General features: G+C 38.9%; 1 protein-coding gene across 3 annotated transcripts in view; it reads right to left on the bottom strand.

Moving 5' to 3' along the window:
* Positions 1-11,700, bottom strand: part of LONP2 (lon peptidase 2, peroxisomal) — a 41,405-nt gene extending 29,705 nt beyond the window's left edge. For 2 of the 3 annotated variants that reach the window (XR_006180245.1, XM_042877247.1), the window contains exons 1-7: positions 11,429-11,700; positions 10,359-10,593; positions 9,433-9,564; positions 7,650-7,772; positions 6,605-6,768; positions 5,786-5,880; positions 3,436-3,694 (exon numbers count right to left, since the gene is read on the bottom strand). Coding sequence is in view for 2 of the 3 variants with exons in the window: in XM_042877247.1 (XP_042733181.1) it covers positions 3,436-3,694; positions 5,786-5,880; positions 6,605-6,768; positions 7,650-7,772; positions 9,433-9,564; positions 10,359-10,593; positions 11,429-11,661 (1,241 nt within the window). In the remaining variant the exon portion in view is untranslated. Of the gene's footprint in view, positions 1-3,435; positions 3,695-5,785; positions 5,881-6,604; positions 6,769-7,649; positions 7,773-9,432; positions 9,565-10,358; positions 10,594-11,211; positions 11,265-11,428 lie in introns of those variants that run through there. The other variant, XM_042877249.1, reaches the window with a different exon arrangement.
* Between the last annotated feature and the right edge of the window lie 375 nt (positions 11,701-12,075).

Here is a 12,075-nt window from a genome sequence, read left to right as displayed (position 1 = left end):
AGACCTAATTTCTTCATATTTTTCTAAAGACTGAAAGTTTTAAGTTGTTTTAAACTACAGTGGTTTTCAAATCACAAAATTAGGAAAAGAAAAAAGTTCACACTACTGAAGAAGCTGTTTATGAACTTACTTGCATTAGGTCAGAGGTTTTTTGTCTTGTTTTGTTTTTTGCAAGGACAGAGGTTGCACTTACTTTACATGCCTATCTTTACTCTGCAGTTGTGCAACAAAGTTACTTTGTCCAGGTGAAAACTCAGAATCACAGAATCACAAGGTTGGAAACTACCTGCAAGATCATCTGGTCCAACCACCCTCCCATTCCTATTACCAGTTTGCTTTTTTCTAGTGCAAGGAGGCCTGTGCAACCTCACCTTTTCATGCACAGATGCACCTGAGCAAATATTCAGCACAGGACTAAACCAGAAGTAAGCTATCCAAACTTGCAGAAAATGGAAAGTGCCTGATATAAAAAAACAGAGAGCCTCACACAGAGGTGAGAGAAGGAAAAAACAAATCTCACTAGCACCATTATAAATAGTGCAACATCTTTCCTTTTTGAAAATAGAAACTTGCTCACATGCAATAGAGATCATACAGTTCTTAAATACAACGAAGTATCAGTACTGAGGACATTTTAAACTCGGGGAAATTTTTAGATAAAAACAAGTATTTCAGACTGTTTTCTTTTGCTTTTATAAATACAAGTTACCAGTAAATGGAACAGCAAGCATTTACATATGGAATAGATGAGTGGTAAATGCTAACGACAGCTGGGGCATGTCTGATAAAGCAGTTCTGTTTTTGTACCAAGATGATGACTTCATTTTTGAGAATGCGGCCCTGTAGTATCTTCACCCAGTCAAAAAAAGACCTACAGAATCCCACACGATGTGGTGCACAAACCCACACATAAGTGGTGCACAAAAGTGCCTGCAGACTGCCCAGGCTACACCTCAACCAGAGCAGCACACATACTGAAACATCACTGCCCTCCACACTGCAATGCAAGATATTTTGTTTTGCTTGCTAAATCTACTGGTTTGCTCCTTTCACCTGTAACAGTTACAAGCTGCCAAAGTGAGTGCTATTTCAGGCAATAACCTGCTTGCAAGTGAAAATCATCCACAGTTTCTTCTTCAATGCTTTAGTGCATTTGATACATTTTGTAAATGTTTAGTACATTAGTAGGTGCATTTACTATCATTTTTCTGTAACATTAATAGGAATGCTTAACTTAAGCCTTAAAGCCTGAAAAGGAGCCTTAAGGAGAAAAAGGAGGGCTCCTAACACGCAGCATTAGAAAATAGGCCCACTTGAAAGTCAAACTTGGAGAAGAAGAGCTTATGTCTTCTTCACTTTTAGATTGCTTCTGAAATTCTCTTCCATGATTGCCACTGGAAGCATAATATGGATTCTCTTGACTGGGATTAACTTGAGGATCTACTCATGAAAACAACATTATGGAGGGAAGACTATAGAAAAGCTGAGAAGAAACAAAACAATGAAACAGAAACACAGAAAAAAAAACTGCATTCAACTGCTAGATTTTACTTAACATGAAACATGCAAAGCAGGTGATTACAAGGGACCCTTACTAACCACCACTAAGTTTTGGTCTTCAGCTACATGGCTGAAAAGTAACCATCCAGAACTCCTGTTAATTCTAGATAGTATTTTTCTCTTCCTGTCTTGTCAAATACTTTCTAATTTTAAGTATTTATTTTAATACTAAAGATTAATTTATAACATGCGAAAATATTGTAATGGCAGCCACAAGTACCTGAATTTCTGTTTTTGAAGCCATTATCCTATGACTGCAGCTCTCCATAACAGAAACAAACACAAGATACAAAGCCAAAAATAAACAAACAAACAAAAAACCATAAGAAATTACTGGCAATTGAGTAACAGCTGTTGACAGTCCTACTTTCTTTCCATAACATCTGCTTTGTACACATTGGTCTTCTAGAAAAGCTCAAGCTTTACTCAGCCCTGGAAAAAGTTCCTTAATGTCTGTAAATGCTTAATATTCAACAACCTCTAGTGGTTCCAATATCAAACAGCAACTTGTAGTAGCTGCACTATGCTTGCTTTTTAGGATTCATACAATAAATAATTTGAAACACCAGAATTCTTACTTAGTAAACAGTGCCAGTTTATGAAATACAAGGAATAAAACCCTGTGAAGGACAGTTCTGCTTCTTTTTCCATTAGTGTCTAATCAACCACACAGAGTGCTGCTATACACAAAAAACTGATGTATTTAATCAAACAAATGTACAACTATACTCAATATTTAATCCCACAGTGTCTTCTGTGAATGCTGATCAAACCTACCCTAAGAAAACCTCACAAATACCATTCATGCCACAAACACCAGGTGTAGCTAGGTGTATCAAATACAACATTGCAGTTCCAATGTTTCTTCTCTCCATTCTGGTCTAAAAAGTGATCGATAGTATACCAACAGTATATTAAACTCTAGACTGTTACAAGTTCACACACAAGAATTTCAGTACATTTCCCACTAAGTCATCTGCATTCCTGTTAGTAGAGACTGTGAATTTGCAGTACTCTAATATACTCACATGCTAAACTAGCTTACACACTGGAAAATCTGACACCACAAAATGAATTTTTGTTAGACATTTAACTTTTCATTTAAATTAATAGTGAAGTGGTAAAAATTCCAAGGTGTATTTTATGTCATGAAAATAAAAAGGAGTGAATTTGGAACTGGAACAACACTGGTAGTGCATTCTGACAGTTCAGGCCACTAGCACAGCCATTGGGCAAAATTAACTGCTTACATAGCATCAAAAAACTAATAGTTTTAATTTGCAGTAATTTACCAGCTGTTGTAAGGAGAAATCACATGGTTCTACAGATCATTAGATGTACTTAATGGAACCAAAAAATGCTGCACTGATGTTTAGCAGTTACTTACCAACATTATCTATTCATTATTCTTCCAGCAGAGTATGGGAAACTGGTTGATTTAAGAAAATCATCTAGAAAACTGAGAAGTAGATGTATAAAGAGATGCAAGTAAAAAAAAAAAAAAAAGGGCCTAAGGAACCTGAAGATTATAAATAACTTAGAAATATAAAGGCAGCTTTAATTATCCCAAGCATATGAAGTTCACGGGTCATGGATCTTGCCACAGTTCGAGATCCAGGTATGATTATTCCATACTCCACTTAGAATAAAAAGGCAGTAGCAGAAAAGAACAAAGAACAAGTGTCAACAGTGAATGCCCGCTCTCATTATTAAAATTCTCTCCTGAATAATACCACTGAATACCAAAGAGAAACAGTGAGTGATAACAGTATTCAAAATAAGTAGAACTCCTCCGCATCATGTGAACAACAAAAATAATCAGTGTGTTCTGTAATAAAATAATAAATTACACGTAATAAAAAGGGAAATACATACCTATGGCCTCGGATATCAGATTGATCACAGACACCTCCTAAAGCAATTCTGTGGAATTCTCGACCCAAAGTCTTTGCAATTGATCTTCCCACACTGGTTTTGCCAACTCCTGGGGGTCCCACAAAACAAAGAATGGGTCCCTTGAGGTTGTTTTTTAGCTGCCTGACAGCTAAGTACTCCAAAACTCTTTTCTTCAACTTTTCCATAGCATAATGATCATTATCCAGAAGAATTCGAGCTGCACGAATTTCAAGGCGATCTATCAATCATTAACAACAGAAAGAATATCAGCGCATTTATCTTCAGAAATGGAAACAATCCTACTGCGCAACAGAAATTCATACATTTTCACGTGTTCATCAACATAATTCACCCAATGCTCACATTTATATTCCACACAACATTTTGCTAAGGTAATTATAAGCCTTATTTTTTTAAGAAGAAAACTAAACACAAACTGGAGAGATCACTCTATGGATAAGAGAATTAACAACAAAAATGGAAACATCTTTTTACTGTGTCACAGATTTAAAATCTGGATCAAATGAACTTAATATCTGTCCTGGAACAGCAGCTGAACAACACGCACATTTTCCAGCATTTGTCATCTCACAGAACTGAACCTGAAGCCATAAGGTCTTTTCAGAAGATAAATTCAACCTATGTCTTCATCTCCCTTATTTACGCTATAGTGTGTTACTACCTCACAAGGCTTGAATGGCGGGCTTTGCTAGCTATACACTTGAAGTGACTGCACTGTGCAAAATACCCAGTTGATACTAGGACTGGAAAAATTCGGTTTTTACAATTGCCATAATTGGAGATAAATTGTCATGCATAATAAAAGGACTTTAACTAGTGCATTAGACAGAGCACAAATTTCTGGCACAAAGCAGCTGTCTCTGCTCTATGACATAGAAGAGAAAGCAGAAAACAATGAAGTCAATCAACTCTGCACAGACCTACCCTTCAGCTTCACTGCAGATACAAACCCTTCATCCCAGTAACTGTGCATATTTCATTTATGGACAGCTGCTATGAAATTCCCATCATCAACTATGTCATTCTTTGCAATGAATCACTGAATAAAAAACTAATTAATGATAATAATTTTCCAGGTCTTTTTAATTGTATTTCTCCTTTTTCCATTCATGTACATTTTTATTCTCTCTTCCCATGGAGCCCAAAGCATCACTCTTGTATATGAATATAATTTTTCCAACTTTGTTTCCAGAAAAAACCTTCAAACCACAACTTTGCATAATTCTGCAAGACTGAAGAGCAAACTCCTGTGAGAGGACACGAGAGTCAACAAACACTTTACCCATTCTGTGTTTTTTTGAGTAATACTGACACACGTAGGCAGATCTTTTTACCATTCAGTCATTAAAGAAAATATCTGTAAGTAGACTGGTGAACATGCTAGGCTCTAATTCAAAAAGGTCAACATTTGTCACCGTGCACACTAAGAAAGCAAAAAACAGACAGATGTTTCTGCTGGTGCATATTCTTTATAAAGCAGATTGTTTTAAATGCCATCCAAAAGCTTCATTCTTCAGAACACTCCTGGGAAGCATTTCTGCCCATTGAATCAATTCGTGTTGGTCTATAATTTCCTGATCTCCATTTTTGTATCTCACTCCTACATTTATATCAATTTCTGCTCAAAGTTTTTGAAAACAATGGTAAAAACTTGAGATGATACTTCTTTTTTCCTATTGCATCCACAGTTTTAACAGACTGTGATTATAAAATAGTCGTGTTTGAGACTAATAAAAAAAAATTTATGGGAAAACAATTCCAGTGTTTCAGGACAGTAAAAAAACATTTTGAGAAGCACAGTATGGATCTTTTTTTAACCATGGTTTCACTGTATTGCCATAGCAATACGACATGATGCAATTAATCATACATGAAATGCAGTTAGCAAAAACAAAAAAGCTGTAAATATACAGAGGTCTTGACTGCCATAAAGACTAGCAAATACAACATAACCTCTTCAAAAACATACCTGTTGCACTGTGATGTAACCATATTCCAGTTTTTAGAATAACAAAGTATGCAACAGCACAGGATTGCAAGTAACAACACCACCATTTTATTGTGTAGATATTGCTTGTTTAACTCGTGTTTCTGGCTGTGCAACCGAGCTACATGGGCTATTCAGTACACAGATCTTTATTTAAACATGATAAACTGCATTACTTGATACCACTAATAGCATTTTACTATGAGACAATGCAAAAAAAACTGGGAGAGAGAACTAAGTACATTCTTCTGTCTTTACATCGCAGCTACTCGTCCTAACATGCCTGCGCAAGAGACAGACAACGATTATAGAAGGGTCTACCTTTCGTACTCTTGTTCCATGGCAATTCTACCATAAGCTCCAAGTAATTTCGTGTTAAAGCATATTCTGGCATCGACTGAGGCATCTTCTTTAATCTGGAAGTAAATGCATAGAAGTAATAAGGCTAGTGGGGAACTAACAGCAAACTAAGACACTCTCTTGCACTAAAAAAAGCTATACTTAGCAAACCCTTTTACTTTCCAACATCTGTATTACTAAAAAAGTAAGTCACTGTTACATCAATGACAAGATTTGTCTTTGCATAATGATAGCTTATTTGTATGACATTGGCAGAAAAAAAACAAGCATCACACTTCTAAGCTCACACAGCATACAAGATGCATGCACCACACTAAACATATAAAATACATAGACGTGTACATATGCACAAATACATGGTATCACTGATGAGGTTGTTAATGATCATATCATCCCCAATAGCAGTTATACGCTCACAAAGACAGAGAAAGGAAAAAAGAATCAATATGCAGACCACTTTTCTCATTAATTATTAACAACTGTGGTGTTATCTGTCCCCTCTGTTTTTCTTTTGAGGCATTCACTTCATAACATAGAGATCTAGAGCTTGCAGTTTAAAGCTGTATTAATTCATAAGCCAAATGTAAAAGACTAAATTGTCATCCTCTCTGATGTTCCAAAACAACAAGTAAGAAAAAGCAAAATAGCAGCACATAAATAAAATTCTAAAAATTATTTCCAAACACAACCAACACAAATATATCATTATGTAAAACATTAACACAACATTTGTTCCGAAAAATAAATTAAGAAAGAAACCACCATTTCCACTTCTCCTACCTCTTTATTTCCTTAAGACAAACTTTAAGAGCTTGTTCTGACATACTGGAAGTTCTAATCTTTTTTTCAAGGATGACAACATCATCGTGATCTTCCTCCTCCTCCTCATCTTCTGCAGTGCTTGGAATATGATTGATTCTTCTATTCGGACGAATAGCTACAACCTGTGAAACAGATAACAGGCAGAGAGTAAGTAGCACCAGTTTGTTGTTTGTTTTTTTTTTTTAAATAAAGTGAATACTTTGACTTTTAATGGAAACTGTGACAAAAACATACAAGGATTTGGGAGAAACTACTTAACAGAATAAGTCTGAAAATTTTAATCCAGTAAATAGTTAAAGTGTTATTGGTACTACTTTAAAAAGTTACCATTTGTACTTTACTGTATGTATTTACTAAGTACATTTGTCATCCACCATAATCTAGTAGATAACAGAAGACAAAAACAAAATTGAAAAAGTTCTTCCAATATTTTGAAAAGCTGGCACTGCAGCCCATCTTATTAGGCAGGATAAGCAAAATATTTACAGGTGGTAAATACAGAGAGGTGTAATCTCTCTTACTCTTTTTCATTTGTCAGTTATTTCTTGTTTGCTAAACTGTACATGTACAATTAGATGCAGCCTGCCACAGTTAAGCAAACTACATTTCACAACACATATCAATTATCTGTATTTCAAAAGCCATGATTCATCTTCAATGTTATTAGTAAACTGCACGCTTTTCACTGCAGTGTGCACATATCATGCAAGTTAACTGGCTATCAAATTACTATTTAATGGAACCTTATGTGAAATCATAAAGTGCTCAGATGAAATAAATGATGCCCAGGCTGCTTCAAAAAAAATGTTTTCTTTTTCAGATGTCTGAACAGCTGAAGTTGCAAGCTGGGGGTTCTCCACTGATACAGCCTAAGCATTAAATCCTATGGCCACAGGTTAAAACCTTGAACAGATTACAATTGCACACCTTCACTAGCCTGCTTAAAAGTGCATCGTTACATTTATGAATGATGCTTAAGAATCCCAGATTTAAAGGTCCATACCCTTTTATCATCATCCTGTTTGTGCTTTCTTGTTTTCTGAAGAAGCTTCAGTCCTTCAATTTGTCTAACAAGCAATGGTATAGTCATCTTGAACCTTTCCTCCAGCCTAACAGCATCTAGGATCTAAGAGCAAGGAGTTATGAGAAGCCAACAAACTCACATTAATAGGTCATCACTGAGGAGAAGGGGAACACATAGGATGTCATTGCAGTCTTTTGATCATAGTTGTAAATTAAATGGTTTGGGAAAAAAGAGGTAGCAAGAAAATAAAAGAATACAGCACACAAAACCTAGCTTCAAGGTCTGGACAGCAAAACTACAAAGTAATTCAAAAGTACCAAAAAATATATAATTTTTTATTCTGCTTTCAATTGTCTTATTATTTTGGTTACATTTTATCTAGAAAACATCTACCAGCAGTTTACTTCTCAATTACTGAGCCTCAGAAAAGAGCTCCTTCCATGAAAACACCCCCCGGAAAAACATCACCTTATGCCATAAGGCATGTTTTCCTTATTTTCCTTGTTTCCTTTTGAAAACAAAACATGTATTTTATACTTTATTTCATTTTCACGTTTGTTTAAGTCAGTGTGCGAAAGCAAGCAAAATTAATATAATGATCTGTCAGCTTCATTAAATAAGCAAGATTTCAACACAATTCGAAGAAAGACTTATCATCTTTACCATGGCAATGGGAAATGCCCTCCACTCTGTTCTCATGAGACTCCATCTGGAGCATTATGTCCAGCTCTGGAGACCCCAGTGCAAGAAGGACATGGAGTGGACCCAGAGGAGGGCCATGAAGATGATCAGAGGGCTGGAGAAGCTTCCCTACAAGGACAGGCTGAGAAAGCTGGGGCTCATCAGGCTGAAGAAGAGAAGGCGCCTGGAGGACCTTCTAATGGCCTTCTAGTACCTGAAGGAGACCTACAGAAAAGCTGGGGAGGGACTTTTTGTAAGGGGAGGTAGCAACAGGATCATAGAATCATAGAATCCCAACTCAGGTTGGAAAAGACCATAAAGATCATCGAGTCCAACCATGACCAAACCATACTACCCTAACTCTAACAACCCTTTGCTAAATCATGTCCCTGAGCACCACAGCCATACGGTTTTTAAACACATCCAGGGATGGTGACTGAACCACTTCCCTGGGGAGCCTGTTCCAGCGTTCAACAGCCCTTTCTGTAAAGAAGTTTTTCCTGACATCCAACCCAAACTTGTATTTATTTTATATTTTATACATTAAAATTTATATTTCATAAAATTTATATTTTTTTTAATTTAAATTTATACCAGAAGAAATTCTATACTGTGAGGGTTGTGTGAGACACTGGAACAGGTTGCCCAGAGAAGTTGTGGTTGTCCTTACCCTAGAGGTGTTCAAAGCCAGGCTGCAGAGGATTCTGAGCAACATGGTCCAGTGGGAGATGTACCTTCCTACAAGTAGGGGCACTGGAACTAAATGACCTTAAAGGTCTCTTCCAACCCAAAACATTCTCCAATTCTATGAAATCCAGGCTGTATCTCTTGTCACTCAATGAAATGAACAGTTCCCCACACCATCTACATTCATTTAGCTTTTAAGTGAATTCTCATGTAAAGGCATATAGAAAGATATATGAAGCAAGAGCATGAAAACATTTAAGTATTTCTGCTTGGTTGTAACAGAAATATTTTCTGGCATAATATTATCACCACCTGTCAAAATTACCCTAAAAGTGATTATAACTATAGAAAAGCAGCAAACATTTCACCTTAAAATAGTTTAAGGACATAATACCTGAAGCTTCTCTTGGTTGGACGTACGAATGATTGAAGTCAGTATATCTGGCAAAGCTTCTCTAGGCAGATTGTCCAGAAGACGTCTCAGCTTTGCAACTGCAGGAACAGACATATCCAGCATCTCAACCAACTGTAAGGAACACACAACGAACAATATTCATAGTTGTTGGATGTTTCTTTTTTAATTCATTTAATCAAGTATCTGATTTTAAGAGCACTGCATCTTTAAACGTGCTTTGCCAAAAATGTTCTGAAAAAAAAATATTTGCACATAGAAGAAGAATAGGCAACCAAGACTCTGGACTTCATACTAGCTCAAGAAGATCATAATTATCATCACTGCTCCTAGCGCTTTTTTCAATGCCAACATCTTCTATTACTTTTCAAATACCCTGATTAAAAACCACCCCAGTTCTTTCCTCTGTACCTCTTTAAACACTTAATTTATTATACCTGAGGACATGTGTTTGTAAAAGGATTCTATACAGGTGTGCTTTTTTCCCATTTAATAGTATACAGCTTTAAAAATCCATTATATGTACCAGGAATTTCAGAAAAAATACTTTTTCAAAAGCAATATACGTATATATACATAAATATGCTTTCTTTTGTTTTTTGCTATAATGTACTTACGGTACCAGTACATCAGAACTACTATAAAGTTATTGTAACATTTACATGTACTGTTAGACTCATCCTGAAATGCACTGCATAGATTCTCAAACTCAACATGGAAATCTCAAGCCATACCAAAGACAATACCTTTCTAGCAGAAATCCTACTTTCACTAAAAAAAATGTAAGAGGTACAAAGAGAGGAGAGCAAACAAATGAAAAAGAAAAAAAAAAAAAAAAGGAAAAAAAGAGCAACAAAGCGCATGTGTCAGTGCACTGACTTAAAGTGAATAGAATTAAACCAATTTACCTGCACAGCATATTTGTAGAACTGTTCTGACAACTCTCCAAGTTCCTCCTCAGACTTATGCTGATTTGTAAACTGCTCGAGTCGATCCAATTGCTCAACTTCTGCAATAGGGTACGGCTTCTCCTTCAGCAGCTGCAGGATCTGGAACCGGCAGAGGCCCGTAACCAGCAGTGTATAATGTGGCTTGGGCCAGTTGCTACCAACCACCTGAACTGCCAAAGCAGCAGTGCCAATCCTGGAAACAGATCAAATCTTTCTATTATTTGTCACCTTCCACAGAACATTTCATGTGCCCCTCACACAAAGCAACTGAGCTACAGAGCCTCATAGGCCATCACTGTTCCTCATCAGCAACCTTAGAGAACTTCCTTCGTGACAGAGATCAATGAAACCACACCTTGAATTTTAAAAAAACAAGACAACTGAAAAATGGATGATGGTAATGTAACACATACATGTGTGGAGAAACGTGATTTTCTCCTAAATAAATTACTAGGCAACAGGAACAGAACACCTACATTTCTGCTCAAACTGTACACAATAGAAAAATGATCCTTTATAATTTACAGTTTTCTATCAAAACTGCCTGTCTCGTGCAAAACTAATGCTTTAGATCACATTTATCTGGCCAAACTGCCTGTTTAAGCAGAATTGAAACATACTGCAAAACCTTACTAAATCTACTGATGGATATAAGTTTCACAAGGAATACAGCACGTTAATTTTATGCACAGTTGATCCCTCAGAAACTGGCTTTCACTTCACATGAACTGTATCTTCCACACTACTCTCACTGAATAAAGTAACTGACTTTCTATCACTAATAAGTGGTACAGCCCTAATGACCCCGAACCGCTTTCTCGGATCGTCTCCGTCCCAGCCGGCTCCCATTCTCGGACTCGCCCAGCAGCAGACCCGCACGGCGCCGCCCCCGTCCCACGCACAGGAACTCCCCCGGCCGGGAGCAGAGCTCCGCTCCCCTCAGCGCGACCCCGGCCCGGAGGCACCACCGCGGCCCAGGCGAGAGCAGCGTGGCCGAGGGCCGCGAGGGCAGGGCGCGGCGGCGGCACCTGTGCAGCGAGGGCAGGTCGTCACTGTCGGACGTGGGGTCGCTGGTGTTGGGGATGACGCCAATGATGGTGCTGCGCAGCGAGGTGCCCTTCAGCAGCCGGCTGCGCACCAGCTGCATGTTGCGCGGCGAGTCCACGCTCGTCCGCATGGTCGAGCCGGGCAGCAGGACGCCTTCATGGGTGAGCAGCAGCGGCAGCCGGCTGGGGATCTGGATGGCGCTCCCCGCCGCCATGGCCGCCTCTCCGCTCCGCAGAGCCACGCCCCGCTACGGGCGCCCGGCAGGCTCAGGCTGGGGCTGGGGCTGGGGCTCGGGCTGGGCTCAGCGAGCCGCTCGCCGCCGGGCACGGGGCGGGGATTCCCGCCCACAGCGGGACCCTGCCGGGCGCAGCGCCTACAGCCGCCCCTACGGCCGATTTTAAAATCCCGTGGGTGACGGCGCGGGCACAGCTCCGTACCGCGGCTGCCGCTACCAGCAGATGGCAGGCGAGCACGTGCAGTGCCGCGCTGCGCTCCCCGGGGCAGCAGCCCGCCCCGAGCCGGCCCAAGGCGGGCGAGCAGCGTCCACGGGACGTGCTGCCAGCTCCAGCCTCAGCTTTCCCTTCGTGCCGGGACAGACCCTGGGATCCTGTAAATGCTAGGGAGTTTT

This window comes from Lagopus leucura, unplaced genomic scaffold, assembly GCF_019238085.1.
Source record: "Lagopus leucura isolate 7727_CA_CO unplaced genomic scaffold, USGS_WTPT01 Super-Scaffold_100017, whole genome shotgun sequence".
NCBI lineage: Eukaryota > Metazoa > Chordata > Aves > Galliformes > Phasianidae > Lagopus > Lagopus leucura.
Note: the sequence above shows the minus strand (reverse complement) of the source record. Positions and strands in the feature narration are given on the sequence as shown.